The 22,461-nt window shown below is 36.1% G+C and overlaps 1 protein-coding gene across 3 annotated transcripts in view; it reads right to left on the bottom strand.

The window, feature by feature from the left end:
- Window positions 1–22,134, bottom strand: part of dusp8a (dual specificity phosphatase 8a) — a 48,554-nt gene extending 26,420 nt beyond the window's left edge. Inside the window, exons 1-2 of one of the 3 annotated variants that reach the window (XM_084095510.1) lie at window positions 21,846–22,134; window positions 9,110–9,466 (exon numbers count right to left, since the gene is read on the bottom strand). In XM_084095510.1, the coding sequence (XP_083951636.1) occupies window positions 9,110–9,340 (231 nt within the window). In that variant the 5' untranslated portion in view covers window positions 9,341–9,466; window positions 21,846–22,134. Of the gene's footprint in view, window positions 1–9,109; window positions 9,467–17,881; window positions 18,106–21,845 lie in introns of those variants that run through there. The other 2 variants (XM_084095511.1, XM_084095512.1) reach the window with 2 other exon arrangements.
- Between the last annotated feature and the right edge of the window lie 327 nt (window positions 22,135–22,461).

Below are 22,461 nucleotides of genomic sequence, written 5' to 3'. Positions count from 1 at the left end.
TTACTTTTAAGAATATTTACTGTAGAGCAGTTAAACAGTATTTTAGAATAATATATTATACAAATGATATATCATTAATAATATATATTTACATATATAATGTATATTGATAAGGATGTAGGGTTGTGGAACTGACAATATCATAATGCAATATTATCAATTATTACATACAAAATTTATAATAATATGTTTGTATGAGCGATATACTATAAATATAAACAGTATACTATTAATACATCAGACAATTTATTGTGAAACTGACACAAGGGGGAGACAGCATTTTGGCCAGACGTGCATGTTTATTGGCCAATTAATCAATCCGTTCGATAAATCGCTCAATCACTGTACTATGACAGTGATTATTAAAGTGCATTTTCACGAAAGGCCCCAGCTTTTTAATGTGCATTAATATGGTACAGACAAACATGTAAGAATCAAGAGCAAAAGTGTGGTATCATTCTATTCCTGCTCCAAATGACACGCATTTCGCACAAAAAGTGTCGGCTGTGACTGCGAGGCTTTAGCGTGTGCACTAGTGCGTTATACCCGAATGGGAGTGCATGCGCTTTGTGATGCGCTTATGTGTGTGTGGGGGTGTTTGCGATGCAGCAGGAGTGTGAAGCTGTGTGTGGCTGCACGCGAGCCCGGCTGTCTCAATGTTGTCAGGCAGTTTTTGATCACATGACCATCAGCCAGAGCCGCTGCAGAATGACTCACTACTGTACTGGAGCACTACTGGAGAAAACAGAAAGAGAGGAGGGGAGACCGAATGAGGCCAGTGACAGAGGAAGAAGATGAGGAAAGATGGAGGAGCAAAAAAAGAGGGGATGGGAAGAGGAAAGTCATGCAGGAAGCGAAAACACCAACAATATAGACGATTAATATGAATGCATTTGGTTATATTGGTCACCACTCCATTGTGATTTCCAATGACTTTAGTCACAAAAAAAGAAAAAGCAATTAAATAAGCCAAGTATGACTACGGAATTTTTCTATCCATTTGCAATAAACAGGGAATGAAGCTTTCAAGCCCTCCAAAATATCATAATGTGGCCCATAAGACTGTGTAAGAAACTTACAATTAAGTTGCTATTCACTGAAAATCTTTCAATTCAATAGTTCAAGCATTCCTCAGCGAGTTCACGAGAAACGTATTTTTTTTAGAAGGACAGAAATGAATGTGGTAACAGGCAACCTGTGGTGGCGAAATACTATTGGGTAAATTGGCAGCGTGCGATATCGCACAGACCAAAACAAAAACAGACATTCTGACATGGAACGCACATTTCAAAGTAAAATAACTGGCTGTATCATTGTTCTTCAGAGAAACGATTATGTGAACTCAGCATGTTTCCAAATTATCTGCAAACATTTTATGGTATTTGTATGCTATAGTACAGCCACAAACTTACATACAGCACCTTTAAGCTTGATTTGATTTGATTTATTTATTTTTATTTAAAAGGGACAACGCACATTAATCAACATGAGGACGAAGTCCAAAATGTAAATGTGCCAGATTTAGCCATACAGGCTAATTTTCATCTGCAGTCCCTAGCAGGTTGATGGTTAAGAGAAAAACAATAAATATACTATAACAATACAATAAATACATATCAATAAGAAAGCTTTAGATAAAAATAAATACGAATAACACTACTATTCGCGATCTGGACAACTGGCAGATTAATCAAAAAACAGAAAGAAAAAAAAACAAAAACAAAAAAACAAAGACAAGTGTCATACACAGTAGACACAGATCAAAGTGAATAGACACACATTTGAATACATCAACAACATATATGCACACACAGAGACACCACTATAACAATGAATGCAAATATATTATTCTGTATTATGGCAGCATATTTGATTTGACAATAACCAATGTTTTATGGATTTGGAAAATGATTTAATAGATGTGTTGTTCCTTAGTTCTGTGGGTATGGTATTCCATGTATGAGCTGCTCGAAAAGAGAAAGCTGACTGTCCAAAACTACTTTTTCTACATGGTATTTTACAATCCCCTCTTGTAGACGCTCTAGTGGATGCGTTTAGATTTTGTTGGATGAATTTATTGAGCGGAGGGGGGGCCATACCATGAAAAATTTTATATACAAGTAAGATATCAGCAAACTTAATCATGTTTTCCCAATTTAAAAGATCATATTTAATTAAAATTTTACAATGGTGATATGAATTGGACTTTTTATCTAACGTTTTCAAGGCTCGTTTATAAAGTATTTCAACTGGTCGTAATGTGGTTCGACCTGTCTGTGTCCAACTGGTAAGACAGTAATTCATATGTGATAAAATCATAGCATTAATGTATAGCATTGAGGCCTGTGTAGTTAAATTATTCCTAATGTGTCTGAAATTTGCCAAATTAAATTTGATTCTATTTATGACCTTTTTTACCTGTGTTTTAAATGAAAGACGTGAATCTATTATTATTCCCAAATATTTGAGCTCTTGGACCACTGGAAGTCTTTTGATGTCGACTAGTCGCAGATCATGGCCTATAGAGGGCGCAACAGGATAAGAAATAGCGTACACTTTTACGCTCTATTTCCAAACAGTTAAAATGACAAATAAATGCATACTGTGAGTGTGCTCCGCAAGATATGTTTGATTATACCATCTGGACGCTCAAAATTTATCGGGTGAATGCACGTTTTAAACAGCTTATTGTACACGCAAGTTAATCGCCATTCTAAACTAATGCGCAGCTGCCTTGTAACGCACACACATGCAGACAGTCGCTTCGCACATAACGTGCAGATCGCGCACACACAGAAATAGTGCAGTAGTGCAGAAACGTGATTTATCAATAAAATAGCTTAGAAACGGAAAAGTTCTAGCGTATATTTCTCAGTAAATAAACCCCACAGCTTTACTATTAGTAGAGAGAAGCTGCCAGGTATAAATAATTCATGCACAATCACTCTCTCACTAATGTGTAATTAATTAATTTTGCATTCATATAAATGCTTTACTGTGCTAAATATATTTACTGTGCTACTTTATCTGTATCTGATTTAGAACGAGCTGAAATCTGTAAGAAAAATGATGACCCAAAGACAAAAGAACTGATAAAAATAAGCTGTTGTGTAGGAGCAATAGCTCAACAAATAAGCCTGAACCTCGAGCCGAGACTCGAACGCGGGTTGTCTTGTGCACAGCTATGGCTTATGACACCGCGCTACCAACAAGGCAACCCGCGTTTGAGTCTCGGTTCTGGCTTATTTGTTCATTAATGACGTCATCAGTGACTAGTCGATGCCGACTCCCATACATCACATAAATGTCGACTTAGTCACTTGTCTGACTTGTGAATGAATAATTTTTTGAGTCGGGTCTTCACACCAAGAACGATAAACTATAAAGATAACTATAACAATAATTAGCATTCACACCAATGGACGATAATGTTCTATTTATTATAAGTTGTATAATATACATATATATATATATATATATATATATATATATATTCTAAAAACATTTTGTGATTGTGATTCCAATGACATTATTTTTCTGAGTTGTTATTGTTAAAGTTGTGGTGTGGACTAGACTTCCCTATTCTTACCAAATTAGAACAGTTATTAAAACTTCATAGTTATCGTCCATCAGTTAAATAAACATCAGTTGTCCAGTTCATAAAAAGAAAACACCATCTTTGTTTTTAAATAAAAGGTCAAATTATCCTTAACCTTAGCCTTTATTGTAAACAGCACTGACCTGATTTTAAAAGTTTACCACATTAATGGACTTCAGTCAGTTGTCATATTTCCATTTGTGAAATTGATATATTGACTTCACAGCACAGTATATTGATCCTTTAATTCAAATCCATAGCACAACTAGTGAACCTTGCAAATGCAAAGCGTCTCTAAAAGTAAGTAAGGTGAGAAGGTGTATGTGAAAGAAAACGAAAGTCGGCGTGTGTACACCACAACATCGTCAACTTGGCAATGTGCCTAAAAGGTGATGTCACCTGCCGAAGGTCGGACTCGGTGGAAGAGTACCAAGCTTTCCCTGCCAGCCCAACTTTGCTGACTGAGAAAGTTAAATAATAGCACCATAGTCCTGGTTTTAAAGGGCCTGGAATATGTTTACACCTATCGTTCTTCATTTACCTTGACCGATTATGCAAGTGAAGCTTAGCTGTTAGATAAGGTATTAAACTGAGGCTATTGATTGACAGGGGATAGTGAGAAACTAGGCCTAAGCCTCCGTCCTCTTCATCCTGCCCGTCTCCCACAGGCCCCTCCCGCTTCGGTACAAGGTGTTCCACCTTAATTGGATGAAAGCTAAATCCAGACATGACATCATCACCTGGGGATTATGGTCTTTTAGAAGCATGGGCTCCCGTGAAGGCCTGCTGAAGCCTGGGTCACCTATAGGGCAAACACGAATGCTGCCACATTTACACATTTGACTTTGTTGTCAACTGCTTTTTTACTTATAAGTCCTTCGGTTCAACATCAAAATGACAGGCATATTATTAATGTACAAAGTGATGTCCAGTTTTCTCTGAAATTTAAAGGTTTTTTTTATTTTTAAAAATCTAATTTTGTGTAAAATTCTAAGTAAAAACATCTCACAGGTCGACAGAGAAAGATTTGACAGCTCATATTTCACACTGGAAAAGTAAGGTCAACTCGAGTGCACTGATATTTATTGCAGTGTGCTGAATATTTAAAATATGAAATGCCATGTATAATGTATATTTTTTAGGCAATACATAACATATATTGTCTTATGTATAATATCTATTATTTTAATTATTAATTATTTTGAAAAAAAAAAATATATATATATATATATAATGTGTACTGTATAATGTATAATATTTTGTTTTATTTATTAATGATTTAATAAAATAAATATATGTACTGAATAATATCTATTATTCAGAAAATTAATATATAATATACAGTATAATGTATATTTATTATTTTATGCATTTATTATTTTTATGTGATATTTCACTCAGATAAGATTGATAAGATGAAATTGGAACTGTAATATTTAAAAATATATATATGGTAGCACTTTATTTTATAGTCCTGTTCTCCATGTACATACTATGTACTTATTATAGTAATAACGAGGAAATAACTGGGTACTAACCCTGATGCTACCCTTAAACCTAACCTTAACCCATGTAGTTACCTTATATTAGCCAGTCCTTTCTAAACTAAGTACACTAAGTACACGTACTGTAAAATAAAGTGCAACCAAAAATATAGTTTATTCAGGTATTCCACACATACAGAAATTGACTCAATGCAAATAGTATACAGTACATATTATTGCATACTGAAGGAATATAAAAAATATTATGGTAATTAATATATAAAATAGTAGTATATTGGTAGTATGCTATTCAGAGAATAGCCGGATACACCTCGAAAATCCCATCAGCCAGTGCTGTGGGCTTATAATTAGGTACTCACTTATTACTAAACCAAGCAATAGAGAGGTTCAGTAATAGTTAGGTGTCACCCACAAAGACGAGCATGTCAAATAGCTACATTTTCCAAGATCCACAGGATGTTCCCAAGGTCACTGCAGAGATCTGTAACATATTCAGATCGTTTGCATGCTGTGACATCAGCAGAATTTAAAAAATGGCACGTTCAATTACTATTTATATCACCTGTCGGGGGCCTGTGTGGATACATATATCTTGAGACCATTGACCCGTGCCATTCAGCTCTCTGGCTCATTTATTATAATTTAACTTGTTGACAAGTATGTCCTCTGTACTTTTACATGTTCAGTGGACCAGGACATAGTCAACAATGTTGGAGTCAATTTTCACATGAAAATATATGTTTAGGAAGCTACAGTATAGGACGCTACTTACTGCTTTTTAGTATGTTGATGTGATTTCAGATGTTGCATATATTTTAGCATACATATCGCTCAAGTCAAGTCACATTTAAGCATTTAGCATTTTATACAACACAAAATGATTCAAAGCAGCTTCACATTAATAAACAGGAAAATAACATTGTTAATGTTGCAAAATTAATCAATGTAGCAGTAAAGCAGCTCTTTAGAGTTTATTCAGTGTTATTTCAAATCAGTTCAATAATTGTGTCAATGCACCAGTTCATCAATTATGAAGTTATAAGCTGCTCTATAGAATGCATTAGTGTAATTATTCCACTCAGGTCAGTTCAATGTTGATTCCATTCAGTTCAATGTGTCGAAGGAAGAACCCATGTATCCTTGGTGCCAGAATCTCATTGAGACTTGGGAGTGGGCACATTTGTTTTAGCCATTAACCTGGCGGTGAGTTTTGCATGGAAAAACATCATTGATGTTTTCGTTAGAAAATAGAAAAATGTATTAGTGTCTACATGTGAAATTTTGAAAAGGTGATGTTCTACAAAGAGTGCAAGATAAAGGCCTGGATAATAACCTTCCTTTCTTAGGCCATTGTTCAATCTGTACATCCTTCAGATCTGCCTATTCGGCTGTCTTCGCTCTGGGCGACCACATAGCCATCTGTCAGTACCAGCTCAATGGAACATTCAGCAGCACAGATTACCATAAGCCAAGACTGTTCGTGGCTGCAAAGGAAGACCTGCTTCTGTACCATTGCACTCTATCTTCTGCACTTAACACTGACCCATTTACAATGCAGGCCAGGCAATTGGCGCATATGGTGCCTTCCGCTGATGTAATCTGAAATGGGCCGAACACAGAGCCATGGGGGACCTCGGGCATTATCTCAGTGTGGATGTGTGCTACCCATCCATTTATACCCTCTTTCACTTCCTTCCTTTATTCACGCTCACAATGGACCACACTGGTGGCCTTTGGTTGCGGTGATGTCGTTACTTTCAGCTCACACATTGATGCCACAACTTCTGGCAATGGCAGCTGTCCAAAGCAGTGGGGGGGATGTAGGGGGTAGGGTTTTGTCTGGATCCAGCGCTAGTCGCGTAGACGATTTGCACGTGCTCAGCTAGCGCTCTGTCAGTGGCCACACTAAAGATTATGATGTCATGCTCATCCAATAACAAAGAGTTTCCTGAATTCGTCCCCCAGCCCACCTCCCCCCACTTACACCCAGATAGCTCCAGCTTTATCCAGGACTTGCATTAATCACAAGTGTTATCCTCTTTACTGAGGGAGATAATAAAAGCCACACAGCCTCTAGGCTCGGCAGTGGAAAGAAATAGGGAATGCAGCGAAAGAGTGACCCAAGAAAACAGTGCCACTCTGTTAAGTTCAGATGGAACTGGTTTTGGCCAGAAAATCTGAATCAAAGTGCCTATTTTTTTTGGAAACAAATAGCACACAAAGGCCCAGAGCTGACATGCTCAGTGCCAGCACCATACTAAAACATATGAAACATATTTTGAAGAAGTACCCAAAATATCAAGAGATTCCGAATAGTTAAATCATATGACATAATCTAAATAATCTATATACATTAAATGTAGTTTAAAACGCATTTGCCAAATTCTTAGAAACAGACCTTTTGTATTCATGTTGGTTTCAAATGGTTATGAAAAACCATGACCCCAAAAATGTCAAATATAACAAAATATTTACTCACACCTTGAAATCTTAATCATTTTTTTCAAAAACATTTTTAAATATATTTTTCAAGGCATCTAATTTCCTGTTTTATGTTTTCTACATTATTCTTTGTTCAAATATTGTTGTTGTTGCTTTTTAAAGAAATAGCCTAATAATAGAGGATTATTCCAAGCTACTTAATATAGTTTTCCTGTCAACAATTTCATCCTTTTAATGAGGCTTTTTTTTCTTCATTATTGTATCAGGACAGTTGTATCGCCATGACATTTCTCAGTTTTTGCCACCCAGAAAATAAATCCATCCATCCATCCATCCATCCATCCATCCATCCATCCATCCATCCCAGCATCTTCAGCTACTGGCAGGGGACACTGGACGGATGGCCAGTCCATCACAGGGTCTCATACACGGACATTTACACTCTCATTTACACCTACAGACAATTTAGTGTCTTCAATTACACCCAAAAAATATCAAAATGAATTTAAATTCTGAAATGAAAAACATGCTTAATCATAGAAGAGGTGTATTCAAGTCATTGTAAGTGTGAATTGTGTAAATTAATAGATGGGACAAAAAACTTGCATCTAAAAAAAACAGTTGAAATGGGTTACAAAGAGCTTGCAAACCTTCTAATTGCAAGCCAAACCGGAAAAGACTGCATGCATGACAGGTCGGTCACTCATTCGTGAACCTGAATATGAGGAACTGACAAAATTGATTTCATGAACCAACAATCAAAAAGGCAAGCTTTATCTATGCCTTCAAAAAAAGGGTGTTGTGTTATGGTGGCTTTGAGACCATGAATTTGCTTTCAGTGTTCATCGCTGGTGTGACATAAAATTTCACTGCATTCCCTATGCAGCATAATTTTTCCGGAAAGCGAGGTGAGCAATAAAGGCGGATCAGTTTTCGCCATTGACCTCATCAGTAATGGCATGAAGTTTTACGTGACATCTGTCGGTGGTTGGATTTCCCCCTAAGAGTTCTGTCAGTTTCACAGAGTGCCTAAAAATATAAAGACTTGGCATGCCAGTCGGGCGGGAAAAATGATGTCATATTCGATGTAGAAGTCATGGAAAACTCAAGTCTCCAATTTCAGAGCCTCTGATAACCAATAAACCTACAGTGGTCCTCCAAATTTAGAAATGAGCAATCTGGGAAGATCAAGGGTAGTTCCTGATTTGTGATCTCAAACATTTTCTTCGACTTCATACTGACTGTTGACTACTACACCTAATTACAAAATCATTTTACATAAGGAAGTGTCAAATACTATATGTGCATATGAATTTGCCTGCAGATGTTGCAAGTTGGCGCCAAAAGCAGGGACTCTTTAATGGGTGTTCACAAGTAAACATTAGTTCATTATAATATTGTGAAGCGACATGGTTGTGAAGTCCACACAAAACGAACAGCATTGTAAACTGAACCCTTCAAAGGCTCGCAGCTGTCCGCGTACAGACATCAATGTCACCGATAGTTCCCCAATTCCTTGATTACGTAAACTATCCACACATTCTCCCAAACACACACTTGATACCTTGACCTTTCCGTTGGGTTGGAGGAGCTCGGTAACTGACACCTTGTCCTGCTGAAGCCTCCTCTTGACCAGTTTGGAACAGCAGACGTTGACGGCACCGTACACATGCGAGGCGTTGTACTCCGAGAAAGTCCGACTGTCGATGACCAGCAATCGCCCGGCTCCACGCTGGAGCAGCCCCGCCAGGCGCTTGATATCCATGACGCTGCGACGACCCTTTTCCCCCGCCATGGAGGTACCCAGAAGCCCTCTCTGGATGAAGGTTGCTCACAAGGACAACCAAGGCAGAGGCGGTGGATCAGTGATAATAAAATCACTGACACGGGTCACAAAGAGACATCAAGGTGCGCATGGTGTCTGAGGAAAAACAAAAGCAACAGTTTTTTTATTGTTTTATTTCAGACCGCACATCGCAAACAATCATAACTGGGCAAGGTGCATCTCGTTTAGTTTTTTGGTCACATAGTTAGGTTGTTGTTTCTTGTAAGGTAAAACTACACAGGACAAAAACAAGTTTGTTCCTGCTTGTTCTTCTTTTCAGCATATGAGCAAACATTACCTGTCAGAGCAATGAGCAAACATTTGTGAAAATAATGATTGATAATGATTTTACATAATGTTTTTACATTTTACTTGACGGTTACACCACATGTAACTTTTAAAGTCGTTCAGTTGAAACATTTCTTGTAAATGGTATTTAGTTTTGGTAACCCTTTACAATAATGTCCCATAAGTTAACATTAGTTAATGCTGAGTTTCACAAGCATTCGTGAATGTGGACTGATACACTAAAAACAGGTTTGAGTCTACTTTAAAGTCTGGCTACAAAGTCAAAATAAAACACACATGCACAAATAAAATAAATATTTACTTGCATGCCATGCGACCATTAACCGACATCAGAGAACTGTAAGCTTGTGAATGTGTCGTTAAATTATTGAAATATTAACTCTCAGGAGGTACTTCGAGTAAATATTTCAGGTGTTAGGGGTTCAGCCAGCAAAAAAGTTTAGGAACCATATATGTGTTAGCTTAAGTTAATTAAATAATAAGATAAATGCTGAAATGAAGTTAACTATTGGAACCTTATTGTAAAGTTTTACTAAAGTTTTTAAGAACAATATGCATCTAACATGGATACAAAGAGTACAGTTCTTCAACCTCTAAAATTGCTCTTATTGTAAACTATTTTTCCTTGCATTTATCATAGACGCTGATATTTGTCACTGACCGGGTGACCCTGTGACGTCACCCAAAAATGAAAAGTCGGTCATTCATTTCTCACCCTCATTTTGTTCCAAAACCGTAAGACTTCAGTTCATCTTCAGCACACAAATGAAGATATTTGTGAATAAAGAGATGGTAATCCATCTGAATCGAGCGGATTAGTCCAAATTTTCTGAAGAGACATGGATCGCTTTATATGATGAACAGATTTAATTTAGGCTTTTATTCACATATAAACAATGATCAGTGAACACAAACGGAAACTCAACCGAACCTACTTGACGCTTGAGAACAAACGTCTTGATGAAGTTCAAACGTGCTGCGTAACAGGAGAATGAACCTCATTGGTTCTTGCTGAAGCTCAAACGTGCTGCGTAACAGGAGAATGAACCTCATTGGTTCTTGCTGAAGCTCAAACGTGCTGCGTAACAGGAGAATGAACCTCATTGGTTCTTGCTGAAGCTCAAACGTGCTGCGTAACAGGAGAATGAACCTCATTGGTTCTTGCACATCAAGCGAACATGCTTGAGCTTCCGTTTATCACAACTGATGTGTGAGTAGATGAAAGTTCATTTGTGAATAAAAGCATAAATTAAATCTGTTCATCATATAAAGCGATCGATCCTCTTCAGAAAATTTGGACTAAACCACTCAATTCAAATGGATTAGTTTTACGATTTCTTTATGAACTTTTAGAAGCATCAAAGTTCTAGTTGTGTTGCTGTCAATGGAGGGACAGAAAGCTCTCAGTTTTCATAAAAAAATATCTTCATTTGTGTGCCGAAGATAAAAGGAAGTCTTACGGGTTTGGAACGACATGAGGGTGAGTGAATGATGATACTATTTTTATCTTTGAGTGAACTAACTAACTAATTCATAGGAAAGTATGCACTGCATTCTTCGCATTGACGCAAGCGGCGCTATGCATAAGAGTAAATTTGAGGTTTGCTACCGCCACAGAATGCAGAAAGACACGTTAAGTCTGCACAATGATAGAGCACACTTGCAATTCATTGGCCAAGCATTCACATCTGCATTTGCATATGTTTCTGGCCTTAACGACACTAATGAAACAGGAACCACCTGCGTTAGGGCAAACTAAGCTCTGGGAGTATGAAAGCCAGCTGCAGCCTAAACAACATCTGCTGTCACACTAAAATCTTCAATAAATTCATCAAGTGATCATATTGCCAGTGATCGTAACACCAATTCTTAACTGCACATATAGACCCCAAATGCTAAAGTATGTAAGTAGAGAGAGAGTTACTTTACCATACCTTTACCACAGCCAAAATGCCAGTCACTACTGTTTATTTACCTTTCTAATGCCATGTTAGCATGAAAGGCTGTATTCATAGAAAAAAATTAATAATAAAAAAGTATACATTATACAGTTAAATTCTTAAAATGACAATAACAACTATTTACAATCCTTCAGTTTAGTATTTCATAGAAAGGTGATGCTACTGTTAAATTGTAAAATATATATATATATATATATATATATATATATTTAGGTAATGTTTTTAAACTACTGTTTATTATACCATTGTAGATACATTTAATAATTCATTTGCAAATATTAGCTTTTAGTTTGTGACTATAATGTTCCAAATAAAAAGAATGTGATAAATATCCTTCATTTTTAAATATTTAATTCACTGTATTATACAAAAACAGTCATTACTACATTTTTTTTTTTTTATCAAATTGTGAGCAACATAACTATATTATGATAAAGTTACCATAGTTTAACTGTAAATCTATGATTATCATCAAACTAATGCGTCCATAATGAAGCTGTGGGCTCATACAATTATGTTTTCCTTTCACAGTATTTATAAGTATTTTATGAATGGCAATACTGATTCTAGCTCAGCAGATCTTTATCGGAAATATGCGATACATTACATACTGACCGTGTTTATATTACAGCCAGAGAGGATGTGACGTTAGGAAACTGAACCAATACAGATTATGTAACAAGACTGGAAAAATGTGCTTTTTATAGCCACGGCTGCAAGGATCACATATAGTCTTTTCAGTAATCCTTTTATTGCAGAGGCACATTTAGCCTAAATATTCCACTTGGCAGACTGAAAACAGTTTTATGTGTTCAATGTACGTGCATCTGTGTTGGAGGAAGGCATCTGTGAGGGAGGGAGAGGAATTGTTTATGACTGTGTATGAGTGGGGTGATGTGTTGATCAGGCCTGAAAGAGCAGGAACCGCTTGAGTATGCAATGACCTTCTGAACGCTTCAATCTCCAAACCTCTCAATCCAATCTCTCACTCGTTTACATTATGCAGAGCAAAAGACTAAACCAAGCGCCAGTTGAGGATGAGGGAAGTACTCGTTTGCAGCAGCAACACTGCAGTGGGTTCATATAATCTAATGAATAGAAAGCCATAACTGCCTTGCAGTAAAACATACTAGTTTAGCTGAGAAAAATGGTTGTGGTCGCAACCCATTCAGCACAACACTTTACCATGATTACCAGTTACTGTTATGTAACCGTTTCATTCTAAAAGGAAAGTTGACCCAAATATTCTGTCATCATTTATTCACCCTCATGTCATTAGCTATGTTTCCATCGACCTATTTTTATGAGGATTTTTGGATGTCGCCTAAAATTGCTGGGCGTAAATGCAAAGACGTACATAAATTCCTAAAATATGCATTAAAAAATGTATGCGATAAATTGAGGTAGATATTTTTTATCCGATAAGAAGTACAATGGAAACACATTTACCTAATAAATAAGGTCGATAAGCAACAAAAATGGACAGAGGACCAGCCTCCGTCCATAAGCAACAAAAAAAACCTCATGTGACTTTGCCTCAACAGAGGATGTGATTGGATAACTGGACTAACCAGCGGACCAATCGCATGAATGATTTCGAAGCTGTTATATGTAAGCAATAAGGTACGAGAGGCTGTGCTGTATCGTGAATAAGTAACGGCTGAAGAGCGTTGTTAGGCACGATGTGAAGCGTCGTCACCCCTTCAGCCGTTACTTATTCACGATACAGCACTTGTCTCGAGTACGTTATTGCTTTTATAAAACGGTTACCACACAATACAACTATTAAAGCCGAAAAACATGTATCTATGCAACTTTTATGAAGTAAACTAACTAAAAGCCTTCCTTCCGCTGGAAAAAATAGTCCCTGACCGTAAACAGCAACAAAAGTTACATACATTATTTCGCCAATAGATGGCGGCAAAGACCGTCTTTATGAGTGAGTCAGTCAGTAGAGAAGACTTTTACATTGAAAGGAATCAAACTTGTGAACACGGAGAAGGAAGACACAACTGACAGATGACTATGGGCACGGAAAAACCCCTTAACGGTTAAAAGGACAAGATATCGCAGCGGACATTCAAACAGATTTTTTTTTTATTATGAATATAACTGACCTGAAGGAAAATGCTATATCTACTGTAAATGCAGACACTCGCTTACTCGATCTCTCACAATACTCTACTATAGCTTCAATGAACAATATCAATGAGATCACACATGTGTTTAAGTTGCTAAGAGTGGTTGCTAGGGGTGTTGTGTAGTGATACATAGAACAGTTGGGTGAAGCGGTCATAGCCGTGCTTTATCGTGAATAAAGCACAGCTATTGACCAATCAGAATCAAGGATTGGAACTAACCGTTTTATAATAAGGTACTGTACAAATCTTGCATAGTGTGCCTTTAAATTCGCAACTTTGGATGGAAACCTAGTTATTCTGTATGACTTTCATCTAAAGAACACAAAAATATGTTTCAGCTGTTTACAGTATGTCCATATAATGCAATCAATGGGATCCAATGTTGTTTCAAAATATCTTCTTTTGTGTTTCACAGTCAAGCAGGTTTGGCATTATGATTTTACAGAAGTAACAGTAACCGTAATAATTGGAACCTATGATTAAAATTGTTAAAAAGCAAAAACACAAACAAATATCATAGTACATGATCAAAGTCCAACATGACAAAATATTCTCAAACAAAATATCTCATGTGAGTCGTATTCCTCCAAACGCCTACTCTATGCAACCAAAAAAAATGGTGTTGGATGTCACCCTCCTCCACTGGCTTACTAATGGAAGGTTAACCACACCAAAAGTGAAAGTAGAAAGAGGTAACCTTTCTCCTCAAACCGGACAAACGTGTCACTCTATGACAAATTCTGACGCTTTAGAATTGGTGCCTTTGGCAGACCGAGGACTTACAATCAGTTTCCTTGGAAAACACCTTCTCACTGAACGCAACAAAGCCTTGTGCATTAGCACATGTTAGTGAGCAACTATGCAGAGATAGCACACAGAACGAAGACAACCAAGGTTGTGGTTAAGGTTAAGGTTAAGCAGATGATCAGGATAAGCTCTCCTCTAACTGCCAAGTGCCAGACTGTAAGCGAGGTTATTAAAGGTTTGGAAATTTAACTAGCTTTTATTTTGTTTTGTGTTTTTATTTGAAGTTTATTTTATGTTCAGCTTTAATGGTTCAAAAATAGTTTTTACTCCATTTGTATTTTTGGAAAATAATTTTGTTTCAATAGTATTTTTTGGTTCTATTCCTTATAACTCAACACCACCAATTATTCCATTTTCCTGACAATACTTCCAAAAAAAGATCCAAAAATGAAAGATTTATTATCATTTTCTCACCCTAATGTCATTCCAAACCTGTGCTTCTTTCTTTTGCAGAATACAAAAGAAGACATTTTGAAGAACATTGGAATTAAACAGTTTTGGTGCCCATTGACTTCCATTGTATAAGGGGAAAAAAACACTGAAACATTTCTCAGAATATCTTCTTTTGTGTTCCACAGAACGAAGAAAGTCATAGAGGTTTGGAACAACATTTTTGGGTGAATTATTTCTCAATCTGGTCTGTTGTTTAATATGATGATCAGACAGTCGCTTCTTGTCTAAATGGTTGGTTCTTTTGACAGAATACACCAATAGTCTGAAGTCAGGCTTAAAGGTACAGTAGGCAATTTCGGAGAGGCTAGCAATAGCAAGCTAACTGAGATCCCACCCTCCCTTCAGAGCGTCTCCAAAGCCACGCCTCCTTCAGAATACATGAACGCGCACAGCCAGAGCAGAGTCTGCAAAGCATCACGAGAGACGGTGTAAAACTACCTCATGTCTCAAAGCACATAACATTACAAAAAATAATGAACGTAAAAAACTTTGACTTAAGCTTTGACAGTTTTGACTTGTACCACCTGACAGCTGCAAATCAATTTTGGCGTTGATAGTGTTTCCATAGAAACACATCATTTCGAGGACATGAACAGCTTTGCATAGGTTGCCATCTCGTAATTACGGTAATTATGACATAGAGTGAACATGGTAAAATCTCGTTGGAACGAGAGGAACTGTAAAGGTGGCTTCTGTTTGTTTGCGGTGCTCGGTGACTGACGTCTGTCTAAAGCCCTATTCGCACGGGATTAGTATTACCTAGGGACCTCCGGTAATTTGTAATAATCGCAGAGGTCGTCTGTGATTTTTATCCCGTGCAAATCTGCCATGTCTGTAAAAATGTCTGTAAAAATTCCCCCGAAAATTACCTACCGTATTTTGGCCAACACATGGGTCCTCTGATAATACCAGTCCCGTGCGAATCCCCATGTCTGTGATTTGGGCTGTTTTTCTGTGAGCCTATCGTTTTCTAAAGAACGTAATAACCATTATGGGCCGTTTAACAGTCCATTTTACGTCTGTATTAAAACTATATAACAATAAAATCTCTCGATATGATCTACTCCAATCCGATTATAGTTTTTCTCCAATAAAAACTATGAAGTGCTGCAAAAGAGAAAACAAACTACAGTAAAGACGTGATCCGGAAGCTCAACTCGGACCGTTGTCATGGAAACGTCAAATTAAGTATTTTGGCGCAACATGGAAGCTCTTTTGGAAAGTTTGGACGCTTTTTGTGGTAGTGTAACTTAGTAGTCTGTATCGTGGAGCATTTCTTTGTCTCACACGGCCTCTAAAGACGTCCATCCTGCAAGTATCTCAAGCAATCAAAGTGTGAAAGAGTAAAAATGATATAAAATGAAATAAACCAAATAAAATGAATAGAAAAACAAGCCTATCGCGACGTTTCGGTATTCATAATACCTTCTTCAGGCAGGCTTGTTGTAAATATGGACAAAGAATAAAAGAAAAAGAAGATATATTATATATTTATACAATAATATGATATTCTATAATATATTTCTCTAATAAATTGGTTTTAAATAAGTTCTTTTTTTGAATTGCAATACTGCAGCGCGATCTTCGTTTCAGCACGTTCAGCTAGTGAAGTGTGAATGGGTGGGCGCACGCTGTAAAGTCCGTAAACTCGAGGGAATTACGAACATTTATTTGCACGTGTGAATGAGCCACCAAAAACACAGACGTCAGGGGGTAATTTCCTAATTACAGAGGTCCAGGGGTAATACTAATCCCGTGCGAATAGGGCTTAATTCTGCATTGTCTCATGAAAGACGCTGATGACGTGTGATGTCTGCATGAGAAGGTGTGTGAAGGTGTGCAATAGGTTGACAGGCAGGTAGGGCATCCTATCATTAATTTGAATTCGGACCGAATGCAATGATTGGACAAACATTTTTTGGTCCTCAGACTTCCACATAAGATATATGTAACTATCTATATATGCTATCAGGATTTGAAGAGAGTTTCAACCAGTATAACAAAAAAGTGTTTATGAAAAACATTGTCAACGCTACCTTTAAGAGATTAATTCTAAGAGATTTAAGAGATTTCATTTGTATTTTAGCGCACATTTATAGTTTATTTAGTTTTCTTTCACTTGCAAATGTTTTGGTATTCATTTTAATTAAAAAATAAAAAACAAAACTATGGAAAAAACTAATTATGAAAATGTAGGCTATTGAATTTTTATTTGTATTTTCATTTACAGTTTGTTTAAGTTTTGTTCACATGCAAAAAAAAAAAACAATAATAATTTTTGTTAACAATAATAACCTTGAATATAAGCTGCTTCAAACTTTCACTCTTTATCTTTCTGTCTATTTCTCACTCTCCCTCTGCTGCTGCATTGAGGGAGGGTGATGCTGCAACGTTCAGATATCTGCAGCGCCTTGCAGAATCAGGAGGGAGAGATTGAGGCACACACACAGACTCTCATACACACATTTCTGTGTATCTATATCTATATATATATATATGCATATATTAAATAAAGGAATTTTTGCTATATAGGAAACAAAAGAAGAAAAACAAGCATTCCAGCAGAATGTTTAAGAACATAAACAAACGCACACACACAATCTCCATTTCACTTTGCACTTCCAGTGTTTCTCTCTAAACAGTTGTAAGTCAAATAATCATCCATCAGTTTCATAATGAAACGGCTCGTTTCACATCACGTCCACATAAACAAACCCAGTGCGGTACGAGAGCGACGCTGCCAGAGGACCAGCCTCACGCAACCAGCATCCCAACATGGACGCCTTTGTTTTGATCACAATCCCAGTCACCACAAGTAACCATAACCTGCATATTCTCACCAGAACACAAACACATGCAGGATTCCAGACACGCAATAATCCACCAGAGACCGAAACCTCCTTACCACCCTTCTGTCTCTTTAATCGCTCCACAGGAAGGATGTACAGCCACACCTTGGAGAAAAGAAACCCTCACTGTAACCTCTCCTGCAATCGGACGGTCGATAGCATGACAACAGCCCCCCCGCGGCCCGCAGGATGAGAGGAAGAAGTGGAGGCACGTCAGAGAATAACAAGGCTGACGCTGCATGTGTCTAATGGCGTTCCTTCGGCTTGACAACTCCAGTTGCAGGGTTGGGGGGGGGGGGAGGCTGTGCACTGCAGTTTGACACTGTGTATGTCGAAATGAGAAGGTGTGTGTATTCTCTCGAGACCACCGACTGAGCATTACCTTGCATTGTTCACTGTACAAACATTATTGTTGGTTTAACTTAAAAAAGCAGCCTAAGTTACCTGGTTGCCTTAATTTTGAGTTCATTGAAATAACATATTTGAGTTAATACAATGAAGGAGATTGGTTTAATAAATAGAAACATAAATATTATTTTATCTGAACTGCATTAATTATCCAAGTTGATTTGACAAAAGAAAAAGAAGTTGCGATAATAAATCAAGAAAATAGTTTCTTACAGTACACCTGTCTTGCATTTTCAAAGACGACAAGGTGTGACATGCTTTTTTATTTTAGTTGCATTGCATATTTTCCTCTACTGGCCAATTTTTTAACATTTTCTTTTATCCTCACCAAGGCTGCATTTATTTGATCAAAAATACAGTAAAACAGTAATAGGTAACACTTTACAATAAGGTTCCATTAGTTAACATTAGTTAATGCATTATAATATTAACTAACAATGAGAATGTATTCCTTTTCAGCATTACTACCACAGTTTTCAGTTTCACATGATCCTTCAGAAATTATTCTAATATGATGATTTGGTGCTTAATTATTATAAATTATTTTTGGTACTCAATTATTAATAATGGTTCTTATTAAATGTTTTTGCTGCTTGGTATTGTTGTGGAAACTGTGATACTTTTTCAGGATTTTTTAATGAATAATATAAATGTAATGCATTCTTGCTAAATCTTCCACAAAAATATTAAGCTAAAACTGTTTTCAACACTGATAATAAAAATAACAACAATAATAAATGTTTCTTGAGCAGCAAATCAGCATATTAGAATGATTTCTGATTGATCATGTGACACTGAAGTAATGATGCTGAAAATTCAGCTTTGCATCACAGGAATAAATTATGTTTTAAAACAGATTCAAATACAAAACAGTTATTTTGCACTGTAATAATATTTCACTGATTTACTGTATTTTTGATCAAATAACAACAGCCTTGGTGAGCAGAAGAGACTTATTTCAAACACACACACACCAAAAAAAAAAAATCGTAATTATTCCAAACTGTTGACCGGTATTACTTTACTTCATCAAAAACACCGGCATAAACAACAGTGGTGCAAAGTGCTGATGTGGAGACAGAGTGAGACTACACAGTTGCCATGGCAACGGAATATAAAAACGGAAAAGGAAAAAAGTTGTCTGGGCATGCGGAGAGGTTGCGGAGGCTGTCGCCTCACATCCCAAAGCAAGAAACACACCAAACATCTGTTCTATTGATTTCCAGGGATTTGATACTACTTCCGAGTAGCATGTCGGGAAACGACGAAAAAAAAAAATTCTTCTTTTTTTTTTCTTTTTTTTTCACTGAAATGGCCCATGACAGCAAAACAAAGAGAAGCATGCATCTCTATTTAAAGTGACAGCGATTGCTTTCTAATGACAGACTGCACCTGAACAACAGCGAACAAACATCGCCGAATGGAAGATAAAAGAGAGCAAAATATCTTAATCCGGGTTATTCATTAACTATATGGATGACATCACTTATTTGGACTCTGTGCCATACGCACGTTGATATAGACCATTGTTCTTTCTGAGCCTGCATGCATTTGTTAATCATTGTTGCAGTGATATCATCTGTTGTGATGAACTGGATTTGGTAACATGAGCCAATCTGCCTTTTACATTATGGAGCAAGAGCTTTTTAGTTTGATAACATTTTAAATCACACAAATATATCACAGCATTTCAAATCAGTGCATCAATTATGTCCTTATATACCATAAAGAAAGACAACGTTCTCAAAGTTTTCCTCCTGAGACAAATCGTAACCATGTGCGCTCACTCAAAAATCATAATCACTATAATAATAAAACACAGAGCAAGATCCAAACCCTGCAGCCTGAGATTAACACCATCTATCTATCTATCTATCTATCTATCTATCTATCTATCTATCTGAGCATTATTAGAACATCTGTGCTATGTTTATGTAATAATAAAGCTAATTTATAGACTAGAGAACGTATACATTATAATAACATAATAAAAGCATATGACTAATGTTAATAATAAATTATCAAAATAAATAACACCAAATTTTTAATACAAGACATTATATTTTATATATTATAATGTCAATATCTATGTATTCAATGGCTCTATTAATTATTAATATAACAATAATAAAAAGTATCATTTGTTATTGTATTGTTTCATATCAATTCATGATAAAAAAATTATAATATAGAAAACTAAATATTTGTATGTATATTACTATTTTATAGGCCATTATGTTAAATTATTACTAATAACAATAATTACAACATATTATTATTTTTTACTGTTAATAATAATTAATAATAATTAAATATTAATAATATAATGATATTATATTGTATATAGGTTATAATATAAATTATATATTACAAAGTTAATATCTATTTTTATATTTAAATTCAATTAAATCAAAAAAATCAAATATACATATAAAATAGTATAATTGTTATTTTATTATTACAGCATGTTAATAGGTTGATCAAACCTTTCAGTTGATCCAAATAATTATAATTAAATGCATATTAAAGTGTTATATTACTAATAACAACAGCATATCATTATTGATATTGTTAATAAATTAATGGTCAAAATAAATAATATCAGTTTATCTAGGCCTACATTCGAATGTTACTATTAATAATTTATAATCAATTTAAACAATCAAATACTATTTGTTGTTTATACAAATTTATGTATAATGTACTATAAACCTGATGTTGTACATGCAGAGGTTATAATTGTTATTATTGTTTAATGTTATTATCATATATATATATATATATATATATATATATATATATATATACAGTATTATGGACATTATGGAAATGCTTCATGTAAATGAAATGTACTATAAACCTGATGTTGTACATGCAGAGGTTATAATTGTTATTATTGTTTAATGTTATTATCATATATATATATATATATATATATATATATATATATATACAGTATTATGGACATTATGGAAATGCTTCATGTAAATGAAATGTACTATAAACCTGATGTTGTACATGCAGAGGTTATAATTGTTATTATTGTTTAATGTTATTATCATATATATATATATATATATATATATATATATATATATATATATATATATATATATATATATATACAGTATTATGGACATTATGGAAATGCTTCATGTAAATGAAATGTACTGTAAACCTGATGTTGTACATCCAGAGGACACAAAGCTCCCAGACTGCAATGTAGACATGCATGACAAGCCTCACTCAAATCAGAAGACAAACATTCAATATAATCTGTCATGAGAGGACGATGATTTACAATACCTCATATTTAACAATAAATGATGGCCGATTGACGATACATTATGATGACCACTGTCTAGTTTAACATGTCATTGAGGCACATAGTTGCCCTCATTCAGACGAGACACTAGTGGTCGATACACGCCAGTACGTCCATCCCCCAAAAAAACACAGTCTCTCTTCGACTATCGTCAAAATAAAGCCATATGCCTAAATGTGAGGTCTCAAATATCAATACGCCCCTTCCATAGCCTGCACTCACCTCCGTTTGCCCTGGTCCCGAGTGTTTCAGCTGCTCTCCATGTAGGGCACTGCGCTCCGATGGGAAGCCATTCGCCAGCAGACGTCACTAGTGTATACTAACCATGAGTCTGTGCCGCTGTCTGTCACACACACATGCGAATAACAAAACCATTAAAACCTTTTCATTCTTCTACAGCGCAACTGGGCCAGCGAGTGACGCCGTGACGAAAAGAGAGATAAGCGATAGTAGACATTAGCCAGCCGGGAAAACAGAAGGTGCACTTAGGCACTATAAATGAACTAAGGATGAGGTCATGGTTCAGGAGGGAAAAAAATGCCGTTGACGTCACCTCCAGCCAATGGGAGCGCGTGGCCCTGGGGGTTCGCTGACGTCAGCGCGCTGATCCGCAGATTAAAGGGACACTGAGGTTTTAAAGAGAGAGCGTGTTAGGGTTAGTGCGCACTTTGTAGGTCACTCGCTGGACATGAGATAAACCCGATGCTGAATATTTACAGCTGTTTTGTTTCTTTGAACGAAAATAAACTACCAACAAATGAACATAAGAAAGTGAACTTTTAGTGTAGGCTAATACTGTTAGCATTATGCTAATGAAATACTAGTGTAATCCTTAAAA

This window comes from Abramis brama, assembly GCF_963993115.1.
Source record: "Abramis brama genome assembly, chromosome: 20".
Lineage (NCBI taxonomy): Eukaryota > Metazoa > Chordata > Actinopteri > Cypriniformes > Leuciscidae > Abramis > Abramis brama.
This window is presented reverse-complemented; position numbering and strand designations above follow the sequence as displayed.